Here is a 20020-nt window from a genome sequence, read left to right as displayed (position 1 = left end):
GGCAACATGTGAAGACATATGATTTATATTGTATATACCACTTTTTTTTGTCCTAGATTGAGTACACTATTTATACAGTTATTAACAAAGTTATTAAAAATCTGTTGAATTTTAAACTAAAAATAATTGTAAGGCACATGTCTTCCACAAATGAAATTAGACAATTCTTGCCTTTAAGTAAAATATTTTAGTGTATTTACACCACAGTTAATGAAATAGCTTCTTATTTCTGAAGAGATTTCCTACACATTCTATGGTAATATATTTATGTGTGTGTGAATTCAGTTGACACAGTGATAAGTTTCTTTAATCAAAACAGCATGTGTTGAAAAACAAAACACCATAAAAATAAATATTAGAACAGTCCATTTTTATCAAACACTAATGTAAGGGTAAAATATTTTTGCACACTGTAAATTTCAATGCAATTTACATTACATTAACTAGATTACAACCTATGAAAGGTAAAAATAACGAAAATAACTGCTTCCAACACACATACTTCTGAGGTGTTGACAGCAAGTTTATCTGCATAGTCCATTCCATTTACTTGAAGTTTGGGTGCATCATTTAGCAAAATAAGCATGTCTCACTCCATTATCAGCACAGCATATTTTGTAAATGAAATAAACATAGAAAACTCATTTTAATATTTGCCTCGAGAGGGCGCTTACAGTTCACCTTGCAGATCCTCTGAGATTTCAAGCCATTCCAAGCTAAGGTTGTGATGCCATTCCTTATACAGATCCAGATTACAAAACTCTGGTTTCTTTTCTGGAGACAAGACAATACATTTTTATACTTCCATGCCACTTTCTTTTCTCGTGCTTTTTGAAATCCACAGTGTGGACTGGTTTGGGCTAGTTTTTGTTCTTCCTTTACTGAAAAACATAAGAAGAAGTAAATTCAATGTATGAGACTTCTTATCAAGCTAGGCATGTCTTTGTCCAAGCGGAGGGGATCCCAGAGTCATGTTATAAAAGGGTCCTTCTTTTCTTACCAGCTTATTTTTTCATTCCTACAAAAAATTCTAGATTATTCCAGTATGTAAAGAAGGTAAATAGTGCATATGAAATAATAAAAGAATAAATAAAATAGATGATTCTCTGCTGGATTCTTCATAGTTTAGAGTTCAGATACACATAGACACATACACACACATACACACACACACAAATGTGTCTGACACAATGCCAACATTCTCATTGTAATCACCAGTCACTGTCTTTGTTCTATGATTTTTGAAATGTTGCTTTTTGACTAGTCCTCCATTAACATACACTATATTTAAGGCTACATCATCAAAATAGTGCTTTTCTCCTAAATATAAAGATCTTTTTATTCACCTCCACCCATCACACATAACTCTGAGTCTCAATGCAAATTGTATAATTCATCAGAAAATAATGTAGAATCAGATGTTGATAACTAACGGGTATCTGAGTTTCCTTAGACCTGACATTGAACTTCACTCTCCTCAGGTGTAGAGTTTGGGCCATATTTCCAGCCTGTACCTCGGGCTATGTTGTCTTCCAACTCTCCAGCAATGGCCACTTCTCAGGCTCCTGAAAAAGAGCCTGTTCCTGAGTATACCTGTCATCTCCTACTAATCAAGCTCTAGATTCCTTTTGGTCTAGTTCCCTGAGAATGAACCCTCGCCTGCATCACTAACCACTTCCTGTTTCTCTCTATTGTGTTCTGTACTTCTTCCATCCCACAGAAAACCATTCTGACACCCCCTTTTCCAATTCCCACAAATATAACTTCTACCCATGCCATTCGCTCTCCATCTACGTGACCTTGCAGAACTCCTTCAAAGAAGGTAAAAACAAAGCTCTTCCTGAACAAACATGAGCAATACATCTAACAAATAAAAATAAATCAAGCAAAGTTTATGAAAAAACCATGACTATTTGCCTGTGTGGGCGGTGGAGCAGTGGATAGAACATTGGACTGGGATGCGAAGAACCTGGGATGCGAAGAACCCAGGTTCGAGACTCCGAGGTTGCCAGTTTGAGTGCAGGCTCATCTGGTTTGAGCAAAGCTCACCAGCTTGGACCCAAGGTCACTGGCTTGAGTAAGGGGTTACTCGGTATGCTATAGCCCCTCCGTCACGGCACATATGAGAAAGCAATCAATGAACAACTAAGGTGTCACAATGAAAAACTAATGATTGATGCTTCTCATCTCTCTCCATTCCTGTCTATCTGTCCCTATCTAGCCCTCTCTCTGTCTTTGTAAACAAACAAACAAACAAAAAAAAAAACCATGACTTTTTTATAGTGGTGAAAACATGGTTACGTTATTAATGTAGTTTCTGTGTAACATTAGTATTGCATTTAAAAAGTTACTACCAGTTAAGGAAACAAGAGCTATTATTTTGAACATGTCACAGAATGACAGAAACCATCATGTGTACCAGATTGGAATTTAAACTTTCTGCAAGGCACTCAGATGATAACGGAGTTGAGTCTTTGATGAAGTTTCTCCTTGCTTTCCTGGAAGAAAGGAAAAGGGGAGGATCTAAGAACGAATGAATTAAACACTATAGTTAATTCCGGCATCTAGAGGTACCCTATTTTGGTTTTATTTTCTCACTCTGAGAATTTTAAACAGTGAAAACTTCATGATTTCCAAGATGGAAAAACCTGGAAGACTTCTGAATGAAAAGCCTCTACAATAACAAAAAATGTGGAAGAAGGAAAACAAACATTAGAAAAAACTGAGTTATTGGCATTTTAGTCATTTTTTAATCTTAGAAGTAAGAATGTCTACATAATATTTTTCAAGTATTTTTTCAAGTTGACTTGTTATTCACAGCTCTTCTTTAATAATTGGCTGGTTTATGGGGGATGCTTATCAAATCCTCCTTTACATTACTTTCTATAATGATAAATCATCTCTCCATAGTCTAAGGAGTTAAAGGAAGAAACTAGATATTTACTATTGTCTTTATTCTATACAAAATATTGAAAATCAATTTTAACTGTGTTTCACATATAAATTGGAAAGCCATGGAGACACAAAATATAGTATTAATTTGCCAGGTTTTAAGCATTATTATTCAAAATATCTTATTGAAACAACAAGTAAATCACTGGCTAGATCCTTTTTAAGATTTATGTGAATTTTAAAATTTATATTTATTTAACTTTTTTCTGGGACTTTTTCTACTTAGTAGATTCTTTGAGGTTTATTGCAGGGAAAGAAGAAAATGAATTAACATCAAAAGAGACAAATGACTTATTTGCAGGTCCTTCACTGATGAGGGGCAATCTCTTAATCAATTTTTATTGAAAACACTGACAAAAATGTCTAGTCCAGCTATTTTCCATCTTTTTCATCTCGTGGCACATATAAACTAATTAGTAAAATTCTGTGGCACACCAAAAATATATATTTGCTGATCTGACAAAAAAAAAAGTATGATCTTGATTCACTGTTGTGAATTGACTATTGTCATGTTGGCTGGTGTCGTTTTTCATTTGATAGTCTAAGTGGAAAAAGGGCAATGCCCTTAACAAAATAGTCAAGCCTTGCATTTTTAAAAAAATTTATGCAGCACACCAGTTAAAAATCACTGCTCTAATCTACTTTGGCAAACATGATCTTATTTAAGTCAAACATCTTTTCCTTTTTCCTTTCCTACCTATTTATATTTCCTAGATTAATTATTTTAATTGAATTGAAATATTGATACCTCTAAGTAAAGACTAAGGGTAAACAGATATAAAAGAATATTCCCAAGAATCTGGCTAAATTGTATCATTTTATTTCAAGCTACCTCCTAAAAAGTGACCTATTTTAAACATTATGCTTTACTTCCTATACATAAAAGATCCCTTTTAAATAAAAGAAGGCTATTATTTGAAATTTTGAAAAGATACTACAAAGTATACCTATAAAAATCAAGTCTTGCATTCAACTTGATGTAAAGAGTGAAAGGTTTAACATCAATGCTTATACTTAATAAACAAGGCACACAGTATAGTCATGTATGTTGTAAGCTTACAAGCATTCAGATTTCAGATGCAGCATACACACTACTCTGAGTCCCAACACAAATTGCGTAACCAATCTAAGCCACCATCTTCTCAACAGCAGAACCAAAGCTGAAGGGTACCAACTTCCTATGGCTTGTTGTTTAAATGAGATAATGCATGAATCCTGTGAAAAAGTCTATCTTATAAAATTGTACATACTGGGTTGGTACTGCCAGATACAAAAATCAGAACTTTCTAAGGACACATCAAAAATATAATTTATGCTAATTTTAAAATTTTTCAAGGTGTCTCTACATATGTGAATGACATACCTTTTATGCAGCATCTGGAAACAGCAGGTTCCAAAAGCAACCAGTATCAATAAGAGCAGCGGGATTGTTGGTATAACAACATAAATTAGATTGGGAATTATGCCTACAAAAGTCAAACAGTCTTCATGTAAAAAGACAGCTGAGACAGAATTCTAATACCAAAGGTACATAAAAGTTTCCAAATATTTAAGGTAAAATAAAATCATTTATCAATAAATACATTCTAAGCAAAGTTCTTCCCTAAATACCAAATAGTCTAATGACATAACATATTCATGTTTGTTAAATATCAGAAACAAAATCATACTGCACTGGTTGCCATGTTCTTATTCAATGTCTGTATTTCCAAAAGTATTATTAAATCTGCTATTCAGACAAGAGCTAGTTTTCATAACATATTAATAAGCTTAGCTATCTCAGTTCACTAATCTTTCTTAGTTCTTACTTAGAGGACTAAGCACTGATTATTAAAGAATAGTAATCATTGTTAAAATAACTGTTGATTTATTGGACATGTAATTATCCTAATCAATAAGTTCAGTGCCATGATGCTATGCAAGGCTCCCTGGGATTAAATCAAAATATGTAAATATTAACTGATGATATAGTCATAACATACACAAGATACAAGACTTCAGCGGCATACAGACTTGATCTTAATTAAATTCTAAAATGAATCATTTTTAATCCTGATAATGTTGGGTATTGGTAAAATATAAAACTGAAGTCCCAGACAGCATAAAATTATTTTATTAATTAACTTATCAAATAAGTTAAATCAATGTTTCTGTCCAATTTGGATAGGGCTGTGCTAGAGCAATTTCTAAATAACATGCACTTTGCATTGGGATTTCATTGCTTCTTTTGCAGACAGTGTTGTGTTAGAGGCAGCTGGGTAGAGACCTCATTGTACACATTCTTCCCACTCTGCTGTTCAGTGATGTCACTTTGGTAGCTTGAAATCAGCCAGGGAGTACTTACATCACAGGAAATTCCAAAGTCTACCAATCAGGCTTTTTATTTTACACTCACCTCACCCCAGTCCATATTTAAATGTTTACCTGCTCTCCACTGCTTGTAGGCCACTGCATGTGCCAACTTGTATCGCAACTCCTACATGTTATTGGGAAAGTTTCTTATAGATCCAGATTATAATAGGGATTACTTAGTTGAGTACTAGGTACATCCAGTCAGAAGAAAATAAAAGAGGTTCTTGTATACAAAAACTAGCTTATCATCATTTGTTCTAACCTAGTTCAAAAATAAATTCCCATAGGACTGTATTTAATGTACCACTTCACCAAGCAACAAGAAAAGTTGGGGTTCACCAGAAGCAGAGTTTAAATGTACAGTTTCTGTTCTTAATAGAGGAGTGAAAGACAGGGGAACGAATTACCTGCTTCAGTAACAACTACATTTTGATGGGTGTCTCCTGGTTGGTTTGTAAAATAAGTCTTTTCTCCAGGAGCTGTTGGAATAATCTCTGTAGATAATAAGTACAGACACCATATGTAATGATAAACAAGAGAAATACAAATATAGATGTAAATAAAAGTTTATTATAAAACCATATAAACAGCAGAGTTTAGACTTCTGAACAATTTATGAGTAAGAATTATATTTGGAATTTAAAATGGCCTGAAATTATCTAACTAGAAAGTCGACATTTAATTATCTCAATCTCAAGCATCCACCTGGTGAATCCTTGCAACCCATAACAATGTGTCTGTGTAACACAGCCTGCTATCGACAATGATGATAAAGCAGGCACGAAGCTAGGCAAAGAGAAGCAAGAACCTATGGCCGTAGGAAAGTGAGCCACTAACCGCAATTAGCAAAGATAATTTTGGTACTAATATCAGTGCAATATTTAGGGTTCTGTTCACAATAATAATCAGCAGAAGATTGTATATGGATTGCATTTGGACTTGATGATTCAAATAATAATGTTCTAAGCACATTTCTGTCCTATACAAATAATACCATCTTTACATTTGCTTTCTAATAACCTACCTCTTTAAGATAGAATAATAAACTAAAGACTGTGAGTTGTTTCTTTTCCAGGTTTTATGAAATGAGATCTCTTCAATTGCCATGCCCTTAAAAATGCTGAAATATCTTACCATGATTAAGTATGGCTCTATTACCCAATTTTGTTTTCTAGGTCTTATTTGTTAAATTAAGTTCAGTAAATATAAATTAAATTAGTAAGAAAATACTTTGTACATTTGTTTTCATTTGTCCCCCCCAAAAATAATTTCCTATTTATTTTTGTCATGTGATGGGAAAGAAAGCACAAATGCAGCATCTTATATTCGTTTCAGAATAGTAAATCTTTTTAATGTAATGTTTACTACTCTCATTTGACCACACAGTCTCTACTCATAGAAAGTTTAATCATCTACTATCCTACAATAGTGTTTATTCTTCTTGTAGACATATTTCACCCCAACACTTTAATAGCCTTCTCTAGGTTTCAGGTACAATCTTATCCCACCCTCCTTCTTCTGCAGAAGTTAGACACTCTATGCTTATGATCAACTGGTATTTGTGGAACAAATAACACAGATATTGTGTAATTTATCAACACTAAACTGGTTATTTTAAAAGTAATTTTAATAAACTTTAAGTTATTGCAGTTGCTGATAAAGTAACATTTTAGAAACATAATCCCATACATGCCATTTTTAATGTTAAGAACAGGAATAATAATGCAATTTTAATTTTTAAAAATTTATTGATTTTAGAGAGAGAGGAAGGAAGAGAGAGTAAAACAGCAATTTGTTATTCCACTTGTTTATGCATTCATTGGTTGATTCTTCTATAGTGCCTTGACTAGGGATCAAATGCACAACCTTGGTATATCAGAACAATGTTTTAACCAACTGGGCTACCCAGCCAGGGCTTATTATATAATTTTAATAAATGCAAAAATTAAATTCAGATGTATCACTATAAAAATATTTGGGTAACATTGGTAGAGCCAAAGAATACATACAACTCACAGGACAGTAAAAAAATAGTGGTGAAGAAAGTGAGTAACCTCAGAAGTAGATTATTCAGTTTCTGTTTAGCTAGGTTAATTTTTTACCACTTTGGATATGATTAGACATGCTTAGGGTCAAATTGTTCATATAAAAGTTCAGAGAAGAAGACAATATTGTATTAAGATTATATAATATACTGTTTCATTCAATAGTTTTGAGTACATATGTTACAAATTAAACTCTCAGAGAATTTCAAATTTATATTTTTCTAGAGAAAGAATAAAGACAAAGAACACAAGAGCATAACAGAGTTTGCTCTGTAAAGGTGTCTGGGAGAGTAATGATGGATTTAGCAACCTTGGGGTTGCTAGAGAATAAACTCACCAGGGACAGAATCTTGGCTAATATACTCAAGAGCAAGATAAACAGGACAGAAGAATAAATGTAATCCAAATAATCTCTTGTGGTTTACAGTCTTATGAGAAAAAAAGAAGCATGTTAATTTTAAAAGAATGGAAATAGCAGTACTTGATTATAATTGCCTTCCATGACCACATGAGGTCAAGCAGACAGAAGAGTTAAAATAACACTTTCAAACACTGAAGAGACAAACAGAAAAAGAAAAATCTCAAAGCCTAAGTATCTATCTTAACATTCTTAAATGATTTCAAAAAATGAGTTTATACAGTTTTGCTTAGTTTCTCTCTGGGTCAAAAATCAATTCAATTGAGCTGTCTGATTCAAAATAATTCAAACTTACTCTTTCCACAGGAAACCACACTGGTGTAGCTCAAGTCAATGCAATCCTTTTATTTACTGCATATGGCAAAAATTGGAGACTTTAAGTGATAACTGATTAAGAAAGCATATTTCAAAGAATGAGAGTCATAGCAAGAACATGGTATATGCCCCCACGTTTTTCACTGTGGATGGTCCAACAAGTTATGACCAGTTCAACATTCACTAAGGAGCATGTTCCAAGTATCATGCCATGAAATAATGAGCTAACGTTCCAGAAGGTTCTTTTGATCTCTTAAATTTCCCAGATAATCACCTAAAGAACAGTTGCTCAAATGTATAACTCTATAAGTGCTTTGGTGACATACCTCCTTCCCACACACACTGTATTACATATTTTTAAATAGATGTTTATTTTTCATTAAATCTACTTACAAAAGCACAATTTGACCTTAATAATAGAAATGAATATTTTCTCTTAAAAATACCTCTCCAGATGTTTCTAGTTACTCCCAAGTTCTATTTCTAGGGACTGTAGTTTCTATTTCTAGTTACTCTGGTTTCTATAGTTTCTAGTTACTCTAGTCCCATTTAACCCATTGGACACTTGTTCTGTAGCACACAGTCAGTACACTGAATGATATGACAAGTTGCAAAGTAATTCCATGTTTTATAGCAGATCATAAAAAAGAACCAAAGAAAGCAAAGCTTAAAGATAAAAATATAAGCAGAGATGAACAAACTCTGCTGTAACAATGCATCGGACATCCTACCTGGCTCATACTTGCAGATGTAATTGTGCTTCATGTTGCACCTGTCGTCATTCCACTGGTAAAGGTAGGGACCCCCTAGGCCAGGATTGGCCGTCGGTTGATGATACATCACCACACACTTTTCACTTCCACAGGAAGGTTCGTCAGTGTACCAGTTTCTGCAAATACAGGGTGGGGCAAAAGTGGATTGACAGGTGATCGTATGGAAAATAATACAATGATTAATCAATAATAATACAAGAATAAACTCTGTGTTTTGCAAATTCACAACTGTAAACCCACTCTGTATAGAGCAGCAGAACACTTGTGAGCGACTTCGCCCACTCAATTCTGGCATGCTGTTCAGATACCAGAAATGCCCCTCAGGACCCGACTCACCGGTAATGGGAACTGCTCCCATCAGACCACTGGTAGAGATCTGGGCAGGCACCAGAGGCTTGCCCCTCTCCATTTCTCCAAAGGCCGATCCAGAAATCACCATCAGAAATTCCTGTGCCTGGCTTGGTTAGGTTTTGCAACATGCTTTCTATTAACTTTTGCTCCACTTCGTTCTCCAGGCTGAGAAGAGCTCCCCCCTCACTCTCACAAGCCAGGCGAGCCTCCTGAAAGCTCACACGGCTGGACAGTTCATGGAAATAGGCCATTTTGTAGCAGGGGTGCTTGTAGTCAGCGAAACACACTTTTTGGCCTAAAACAGACACATAAAACATATGAAAACTTAAATACACAAGCAACAAAACAAAAAAGTCTGATTTTAAAAACTCTCAAAATTGAATTTCACATACACCTAGATATTAAGCAGAATAAATTTTCCTGATGACTTAGTGATGTAACACAAATCAGCATGATTCTATCAGGTCATAATAAAGCCACAGTGAATAGGATTTAGCTAACTCTCCAGCAATGGAATTTCCACTGTTTACACCCTCCTCCTTGGACCACCAAACATGGAGGCCAAGTTTGTGGAAACTCTCCCCAGTGGTCATGCTCTTTTATTTATTTTTTCTCATTATTTTCTTTGGTCCTCCTCTGATCTCTGGTTGTCAACTTTAAAAGTTGCTACAAATCCTTCTCTATCACTGTTCCTTTTTATTCCAACCTACTGTCTATGACCTTCACTGCTCTTCTAGTCTTTATCTGATTTCAGCTTAGGTTCCTCGTTAGAAAATAATCTTACTGTTTTACGTTAAATTACTTTATGCTAAGAAATTAAGGCACAGCTATACTGCTTTCTTACGATTCATCTGCATCAACATTATTCTTATTGAGACTGTGGGCTTTTTCCACTATGTATTTAATTTTGTAGCCAATCAAGAAAAGTTGTCAGTAGTGGAGGACAGGGGTCTTTACTATACCTAAACACTGACTGAAAAATAAAGTGTTTAAGCTTTGCACTTTTAATTACAGTACAGTATATCACACTGAGCTAGTGATGGTATCATATCCATTCTCCCCTAGAATCAGCGATTAATGGCCTATGATGACACTCAGAGACAGGAGGGAGCAGAAATCAGCAGACTGCCATTAACTTCACAATAGTCTTTGAGTGATAAGCATTCAATAACTTGACACAAGCTGAGAACAACCAACTAATAAAATGGCAGTTCCAGCAATGCAAGTTAAGACAGCCAGTTGTCCCTTGTCTCATTAACTGTGATCTGGACCCAGGAGCAACTCATAGAATAATGTGAACAAATTAACAGACTGCTCCCAACTAATTGTTAATGAAAAATAACAGGCTAGCTGGAATGCCCACAGGAAACTGGAATTAAAGAGGTTTCAAATGGACAAATTAATCTGAAACATTCTTTGAGAGATGATGATGGAAGTCCCAATGGTTGATTCTAATATAATTATTATTTTTTTAAATGTCTTTTAGTTTATTATTAGGTTTTGTGATGACTTCACTATTTTAAAGTGTTGTTTCTAGTTATATTCTAACAATGCCATCAAGCCTAGTGATTTTCATGCCTCTATTTTTATTTTATTTTATTATTATTTTTACAGAGACAGAGAGAGTCAGAGAGAGAGATAGGAACAGACAGACAGAAATAGAGAGAGATGAGAAGCACCAATCATCAGTTTTTCATTGTGGCACTTTAGTTGTTCATTGATTGCTTTCTCATATGTGCCTTGACTTTGGGGCTACAGCAGACCAAGTAACCCCTTGCTCAAGCCAGTAACCTTGGGTCCAACCTGGTGAGCTTTGCTCAAACCAGATGAGCCTGCGCTCAAGCTGGCGACCTCGGGGGTCTCGAATCTGGGTCCTCCGCATCCCAGTCCAACACTCTATCCACTGCTCCACCGCCTGGTCAGGCCATGCCTCTATTTTTAAATCAAGCTGTTTCCATTTTCATCTTCGACATCCTTTACATATTTCTAAGTTTCAAAATATCTAAATGCATTCCCCTGAGGTTTCAATCTGTTTAGGTTTTCATTCTAAGGCATCTCAGACTTGGATTGATTCCAGCACTTTCAAAATATTACACTTGTCCAAGAAGATTGTTTTTGCAAGACGTCAAAAAGCCAAATTAAAAAAAAATTAACCAAAAGTTTTAATAAATAAAAATGATTTATGTAACTAGGCCAGCACACATTCAGAGGATACATAGGTATGATTTGCTAAAAGTCTCTGCTCATTACCTTTCATACATTATAAAATAAATGCTACACTGATTTATTACTTATGTGAGGACACAAAAATGATCAACTTGTTTATAAAATTATAATAGCACTTTTAATTAAATGCATGAGAGAGCTGTAAGTGTCATGAGGAAATTCCTAACACCACCATTAGTTATTAGCAGAGTAGTAAATGTTAGTTTGTAGAGAATTAACAATAATAAGAGAAAATCCATAGACAGGGGTTGTATTATACTTAAAATAATTAACAACTAATATTGCACGGGTCCTGGATGATAGCCAGCCTTGCCAGTTGCCATGGCTGTGGGGGAGGGAGTGTCCCAGGGTCGTGGGTGAGAGAATGGAGACCGCAGGGGCTGCCTCATGGAAGGATTCTCAGAGGATCAGGACATTGGCCAATTGCCAACTACAGATAGACATTAACTCCAAAGTGTATTGATTAAATATCAGATGCATCCACAGATTTTGAACTGAAGAGTCACTAGCACTTCAGATCTAACAAGGTAGTTTTCAAGAAATTATGGAAACATTGCAGTTTTATATATATATATATATATATATATATATATATATATATATAATACACACAGATATAATATAGATATATAGATATATAGATTAGATATATAGATATCACAGTCAGCTAAAGCTGACACTGTGAATTTACTTACATCCAACTGTACTTCACTACTGATTTCCACCTTATTGGGCAAATTTAGTCCCAGTTGTAGCAAAACCAGCAAAAAATCAAGCTATTGAATTGCTCACTGTCATTTCAGCTGATCACACTTGGCTGGACTCGCAGTAGAACTGCAACATCTGGGAAACAAATGTTGCCTTGATTTCCAGAAAAGTCCCATTAATACGGGTCTTCTGGAAGCAACTTTCCCACTTCTGTAAAGGCTAATATCCTCAAAGAGCCCTTATGGTCACCTCCCTTCTTGTCTCATTCTGTGAGATCACAGAAAGGGTGGCCTCTCCTCTTCCTTTTAAATGTTATATTCAGATAAATTCCTCCATCCACTGTTTTGAAAGACAGAAATTCTAGTTTTCCATCTATCACATCTACTACTTCCATCTACCACATCTAATCTTCCATCCACTATTCCACTGCCCATAACATATTCAGATAACTGTATAACAGTTTTTACTGCATGAAGGCTACCTCAAAACTGTCTAATAGTAATTCACTAAATGGTACCTAGCATCTGTAGTGAGAAATATTTTTTGATTGGTGACTTATTTATGAGAGAGATAAAAGACCTTCCACCCAGGAGTCTACACCATTGGTTTCTCTCTCTCTCTCTCTCTCTCTCTCTCTCTCTCTCACACACACACACACACACACACACACACACACACACAACTACGTATGAACCCATGAACTTTTATTTAGAAACAATTCTTAATGTCGACTATTAAAATAAACATTGCCAACCAATATCAGAGATTATGCTACTATTTTTCATGAAAATTTGATTTTGTCTTCTTTCTTAGTCATTAAAATTCTTTTAGAGCTAAATATTGGCAGAATTTTAAATGCGTTTGGTAATAACATAAAAGAGGGGCCAAACTCTTAAGTGCACTGCAGTTTACTTTGTTTGTTTTTTTTTTCCTGAATAGAAAGGATCTAGGATTTGGTTCTATTTTGCTTACATGTATTAACTTTCTGACAAGTAAGACTTCAGTTTGTTAGGAAAGTAGTAATATTTTCTTTATACCTCATAATATAATCATGTATTATCACTATTAAATACATATTGAATTTATATCGCATTATTCAATAAATGCAGGAGGCCTTCTATGAATTCCTATTTTTCACTTATGACCTACCTTTGGTTGCAAAGAAAATGTTGTACAAAGGAGGATCCACATGACAAACCCAAACCAGATTGACTGGCCTTTAAACATTTTATCAGCATCCCACAAAATAATCTGTTTCTCACAATTCTTTCTTACCTCCTCAAAATCACACTAAGTATACAGATACCGCAATACACAGGTAATATGACCTCTGATGGCAATGTCAATACTCTTGAACTAGAAAGAAAGGGAAAACCACTGAACTTGTGTTCTGCTTTCAATGTTTGATTGATATTATACCAACTTCTTAAGAATTTCCCTTTATTAAAAAAAGTTTTGTTATAATAAAATTTATTTTTGCCACAGAGATTTTATAATAGAGTGAACTGCACAGAGCACTATTAAGGTTGTGCTGAAATCCATTTTCCTACATAGGTAAACAAAACCAAAATTATAGTCTTGGGTCATTTTATGAATGGTGGTGGCAGCTGCAAGCCCTACCTCTCCAGCTAGGAAACACAACATGCCTCTTGACAAGGAAATGAGATTCATTTTTTAAAAATCTTAATATTTAAAATCAATATCTAAATAACAAATGGTAAACCAAGGAAGATTTCAAGCGTTCAATCAGTCAGAACTGGACTGGAATCCCAGAGCAATACTTGAACTGTGAAAACATTGGGACATTACTTAAACTTGCCTGGCCTCAGTTTTCTTACCTAAATAGTGAAAATAGTTATGAGTTCGAAAGAAATAACGATAATAGTAGAAAGACTGACACTGATCAATAGTTTAGCATGCACGGCCTCATTGCTAGCACAATCCATACCTTTGGGTAAATTAGGAAAAAAATCTCTCCTGGTGATAGAGGCTGTTCAGGAAGAAAAAAGTGTTTCCCTCTAGGGGCACTAGCTTCAGGCACAGGGCTTGCCCCTCTGAGTCTCCTCTGGCAATGTCCCAGAATGCACGCCTGCACATTACACAACCTGCACAACTGTGTCCAACCCCTTTCTCCTTCCACCAACTCTATGCTGTAGGTGCTCTCATCCCATTTTTAAAACAAAGGAGAACAAAGGAAGTTAAGTAATTTCCCCAAATCCATTAAGTGAATAAGTGGTAAAATCAAGGTTTAGAACAACACAGTCAGGCTGGACAGTTCATACGTTTACCTAGAGTTCCATGCAGCCCCCAGATATGTCTCAAATATAACACTTTTTTTCTAAGTGAAAGATCTCATAAATAAAAGGATGATGAATATGCACATTATTCATGTTTTTTCTGTTATAACTATGAGCGTTGATCCGTTATTGAGTCCTGGGTGGCTAATACATACAAGGAGTTGTGCCTTCAGCGTGTTTCTTAAGAACATGGTGGATTTTCTATTACTGAACATTTAGCCACAGGATTAATATTGGAACATTGACCTTATATTTTCAGAACGTATATGTCCTTAATGACTGTTTTATCGAGCCCTTTTATTTTCCAAATAAAACAAACAAGACCCAAACTGATCCTCCCCCATCCATTACAAAGAGGATAACATTAATCAAGTTGTAAGGCCATTTTCTATCACCAGTAATATTCTGGAACAGTGAAAGTAACAGTGTCTCCTGGTAGTGTGCACTTCCATCCACCTGACTGTGAAGTGCCTAGCACAGAAGACAGTTGCAAAGAGTAAAAATTGCTAGTGAGAACAACAGATGAATATCCGCATGGACCCCTTTATTAAATAACACTGTCTCTTTTCTAATGTTAATGGAATAGATATGCCATCTCCAGGAAAAAGAGTTATAAAAACAAAACCATAAAATGCTGAAAAACAGCTGTTAGGAATTAATGGCTATGAAAAATGTGTAGTTTATTAAATGACTAGTAATAAGATTAATTTGTTCCTTTTTTGCCCAAGAGATAAAGTAATTGCCTCTTTGAAAACTGCACCGTCATCACTTTATGCTTTTGATGATGTCATGGGATAACAGTTTTTTGTATCTCCTTTGCTATGATATTAATCTATAGCCTACTGAATGCCACCTTGATTTTGCAATATTCTGAGGCATCTGTATGATTAAAAGATAGGTCTCTAAATCAACCAGTCTGCTAAGCAAAATATTTGCCAATTTTAATAAGTTCAAGTTAATATGCATTGAAATGTTCTGCAGAAATGTGGAGGTGCCGTGGAACACACTTAATGCCACTTTGCAGCACTAACAGGCTGAGGAGTCACTGCTGTGGGCACTAAAGAGAGGAAGAGTAAAAAAAAAAAACAAAACAAAACATTACTTCAACACATTTTAAATGTTTAAAAATATCCATGTGCTCTTCTAACACATTTCCCATCTTAGAAGCCTGAATTTTGAACTCTTCTTTTTCACATGTATCTATATCCTCATAAGTAAAAACTGTTTGCCTTTGTCCTAAAGATTTCATTACCTACCTGTCACTTGCCCTAATCAAATGACCACAGCCCCCACAAGTACTCACTCACATCTGTGTTCAGCAACAAATCAGGACAGGTCTAAGGCCCTAAAAGTAATTTCCAAATTAGAATTATAAATGCACTAAACACTCACATTGTTATCCTCATGGTTATATATTTGTATTGTTTATTCATGCATCAAAATAAGCTTGACCACTAACCTGTAAAAATACTTTTCTACTGCTGCTAGATGCTATCAACTCTTACAGGGAGGATTATGATGATGTTGTCCGAAATGCTATCTCTTTTTAAAATATGTTCACTTCTTTTATAAATAATGCTCTCAGGTTTTAAGAAGATGCTGTACTTTAAAGAATTGGAAAGTATTCTATTTGTATATTTTAAAGTACTAAGATAAGAATTTCTATAAAGGATTATTTAAGAGTTCCTGTCATTTTTTTAGAGTGATTATTTTGGTATACTACCTAGAAATTATTAACAGTTGTATTGATATTTAATAAATAAAAAGTATATTCCACACAAGTATGTTGCTAATAATGGTCCTAAAGAACTTGTTGCAGTCAACAGACACTTGAGAATTTTGGTAAGTGATCCCCAGTGGCATGACAAAGTTGATGCACCAATCAAACTTAACATTCACCAGGAAGATATTAGGCCTACTACTTCCAAAATGTCCAGATTTAAACTGCTTTGTACTCATGCCATTATGGTTAAAATACATATTTTAAAAAGCTAGTCTGCAAAGAATGAAATTTCAAGTCCATTTATAATGCTTAAATGTCAATGAAAACTTTTATGGCCAAAGACAATTACATTATTCGTAAGAAAAACTTAATTGTTTCAATATCAAGTAAACGTTGTAATTTATGCTAAATCAAATAGATCATATTCAGTTAATTAGAAATTATCCAGATGTCACCTATAAGATGTCTATAAATAGGAGGAAAACACAGCAAAAGGTTTGCAACAATTTATGTAATATAAAAAAGAAGAATTTAACTTTCACTAACAATTTTTGAATTCTATTTTCATATATCTTTTTTCCTCCCTTGCAAAGTTTAAAGCATACAAACAAGAACATACCAAAAGAATACTTTTTAATTCAAAGAAATGTTTTTATGTGTTTAAAAACACCTTATGCTCAAAGCCTGGTCTTTGCTGTTCATTCATTTGCCAGAATAATTTTGATAAAGACAGTCAGATATGTAATTCACACATTCAAATGAGCCCAAATAGTAAACTCTTTCCTCAAAGTTAAATTATGGGGGAAAGGAGTTAATGGTATGGCTTCTATAACATCCTTTAAGTTGATACTATGAAGTTTTCATTTTATAAATATTAATAGCCTGATTGTCTTCCAAAAAAAGTAAGCAGCATGCATTTCCAAATGACATTTCACAATATAATTAATTCCAGTGCTTGCAGAGTGCCAAAAAGTGAGTATAGAGTGAATGATAACTAGATATTTAAGAATTCTATTCTGAAGGTGTAGAGCATCACTTATGGCTGAGGGGAAGATCAGTAACAATTAAACTAATATGCCTGTTTCTAAAGGTCTGGCTTCATTACTGATTAAGTTGCTGCCATGTCATCTATACCTCTAGTGACACCTGTTATAAGATGCACAGAATGTGAAAGGGAATTTGTGCTTTTTACATTAAAACCTTCCCGCACTTAAAACACACGACCATTTACATTAAAAAAAATATTCATAGCAACATTTTAATTAGCATCACAAGAGATTTCAATAAAAGAAGCTCTTTTTGCTTAATTTTCAGTAAAACCCTATTCATGCATCCTAAGCTTTTGAGAATCTTCACGTTTTGTAAGAGATCTCTCCTCCTCAAAGTAAGAAAGGGTGAATCAAATGTAAGTTGCTCAACAATAGGAGAGTGAAAGTCGAAGAAAAATTAAAATCGAAGCGAACGCTGGGAAGCTTGCCAATTCTGGTCCTTTCCCCTTGCAACTCATTCCACCGACCTCATCCTGAGCCTACTGTGTGCACGAACCTACAGCCGTCACCACGTACATATCAGCCAAACTCTAGTCGACTTCATTTTCTGAGAAGTCCCCAACTTGGAACGAGGTGTGCAAAGGAAAGGCGTCCACGCACCACGACCCCGTATTCTTTGTCTGCCCTCCCGAGAACAAAGGCTGCGCGCCCAGGATCGGTGAGCGACACTCAGCGAACATATCTGGTCTTAGAAATCCTCCCAGTGAACATGGCGTGGGGACTTAAGTGGAGCCTGGCCAACAGGGGGTGGCATTCCTGCAGCAGCTCTTAAGTCCCTGGGCTCCCTCTGTTTCTGCCGTACCCCACCCTTCCTCAGGTGCCCAGCCCTGCCCTACAGCTTTCTTACAAAGAAAGAGGAAATAAATTACTCCGGGAAAACGCTGCGCTGCTCCCGATGAAGCACAGCTAGTCTCGCAGCTACTGAAACCAGGCACTTAGGAAAATTTTAAACTCTTTGTACGTGTTTCGGGAGGCGTAGGAGAACGCAGAGCACCATCTGTTACCACGTTTCCTCCCAGTCCCCTACCCTACACAGGTTTCCAACCCCGGGGACAGCCTACAGCCCAGGGCGGCCAGCGGTCCCTCTCCCTGCTCGTCCGCTAGGCAGAGGGCGGTCCCCAGACTCACCGCTGACCACCCGGCGACATAAGACTCCGTGGCCGCAGAGTAGAGCGGCGCCCAGCAGCAGCGAGACCACGCGGCTCATCGCGGAGCAGCAGCAGCAGCAGCAGCAGCAGGTGTTGCGCGTAGCGAAGGCGCCCTCTGTCCGCCGAGTAGCCGGGACTCTGACCCCGAGCCTCCCTGCCTCCCCGCGGGCCCTACTCCCGCCGCCCGAACCCAGCCGCCCGGTCCCCCGCACGCATTGCCAAGCGCGCTGGTGCCGCGCGCGGGTGTACTGGGCTAGAGCGCACGATCCTGCGGGCACGCGTTTAGAGAGAGGAAACAGAAGTTAGGGGGCCCCGTGTCCGTCCCAGGTATGCAGCAGAATCCCCGGCATAGACCCCACCCGCCCACTTTGATCGTCTCCCGGGCCTCTGGCGATTGAGGAGCTGAATCCTTGCGCCCTGGTCGCGGATCTCCGCGCAGCAGCCGCAGCAATGAGCTGGAAGCGCAGTCTTATATACCTACACCCTGAGGTTCCGGCCTCTTGCTAGTAACAATTTTTAACTGCTTCGTCTCTCCTGCCTCGCGGAGCATCCCAGCCCCTCCCCTAAAACTGAAGCCACTTTGAAAACAGTCTACTCAGCAGCACCACCTCCTCCACTCCACTCCTCCTGGTCTCCTCTTTCCATTTGTGAACGGACCCGAAGCTCATTTGTGTAAAATGTGACAGCTTTGCTATTAAACTCTGGCAAATGTTGGACCCATTTGGTTTTCTCAAAGATTAATTTCCACGGGGATGCCAAGTTGCAGGGCCTTCCTTTTTTGTGCTAAATTGCTTGATCACATGTACTGCTAGACGCAGGGCACCAGCCACTATTTTAGATTGGTGGAATGGGAGCCAAAACCTGTTCAGTGAATTATATAATATGGCAGGTTTTCCCCCACCTAAGTTCTGCAAATAGATGATGACTTCCAAGCAGGTTGTTTGACTAAATTGCCACAGGAGTAAATTGAGAAGAATATTTGAAGCACGGTTTTTCCAACTGGTTTCAATCTTAGTATTTGAAGCTCCAAAGAAAAACATCAAGGCAAAATAGATATTCTGAATACTTGGGGACTTCCTGCATATAAATGTATGTGTTTCTTTGCACTCATCTATCAGTAAGCTATAGTTTGCATTAGAAACAAGACACATTCTAAAACCTACAAAGGCATTTTTCTATAACTGGGTCAGTCTTTATGATAAGTCTACCCAAGGATGCTAGTGTTTCCTGGAGCATTGGAAAAAAAGTTCATAAGAGTTTCATCTATAGTCCAAGATAGGAACCTTGGGGATGCTCTCATAATGCACTTCAGTAGAATTGGCATTTGTCCATTACATTGCTTTAAGTGCCCCCAGAGTTTGTTAATTAAAATATTTTTTAATGCACAAACTTTTCTATAACACTTCCCTGTCTTTATTTTTTTTATAAGCAAAGCACACTACAAACATTTGTTAGACTGCTTTCTTGAAAAAGGTTAATCCTGCTACAGTAAGGACAAGTCTTGCAGAATAAGAAATTTTAGCACTTCAAAAGGACAAACATTATTAAACCTACCCTACTCAAAAAGTAGAATTCCAGAATAATTATAACTATGTCTGCCACTTTATTTTTTCCTTGCATAATCATGAAAACACTGATTTAATATCAGGCTGTGGGCAATTAA

The 20020-nt window shown here is 36.4% G+C and overlaps 1 protein-coding gene across 3 annotated transcripts; it reads right to left on the bottom strand.

The window, feature by feature from the left end:
* Positions 1-374: 374 nt before the first annotated feature.
* Positions 375-18844, bottom strand: CHODL (chondrolectin). Of its 3 annotated transcripts, XM_066365890.1 has the most exons (7): positions 18338-18844; positions 9192-9501; positions 8814-8971; positions 5712-5798; positions 4316-4418; positions 2420-2498; positions 803-881 (listed from the first exon to the last, which is right to left on the bottom strand). In XM_066365890.1, the coding sequence occupies exons 1-7, from the start codon at positions 18414-18416 to the stop codon at positions 879-881; spliced, it is 819 nt and encodes a 272-aa protein (XP_066221987.1). In that variant the 5' UTR covers positions 18417-18844; the 3' UTR covers positions 803-878. The 3 variants fall into 3 exon arrangements, with proteins under 3 accessions (XP_066221985.1, XP_066221986.1, XP_066221987.1); XM_066365889.1 differs by lacking the exon at positions 2420-2498 and having other exon boundaries at positions 665-881; XM_066365888.1 differs by lacking the exons at positions 2420-2498; positions 4316-4418; positions 5712-5798 and having other exon boundaries at positions 375-881.
* Positions 18845-20020: the final 1176 nt, after the last annotated feature.

Source organism: Saccopteryx leptura, chromosome 2, assembly GCF_036850995.1.
Source record: "Saccopteryx leptura isolate mSacLep1 chromosome 2, mSacLep1_pri_phased_curated, whole genome shotgun sequence".
Taxonomy (NCBI): domain Eukaryota; kingdom Metazoa; phylum Chordata; class Mammalia; order Chiroptera; family Emballonuridae; genus Saccopteryx; species Saccopteryx leptura.
This window is presented reverse-complemented; position numbering and strand designations above follow the sequence as displayed.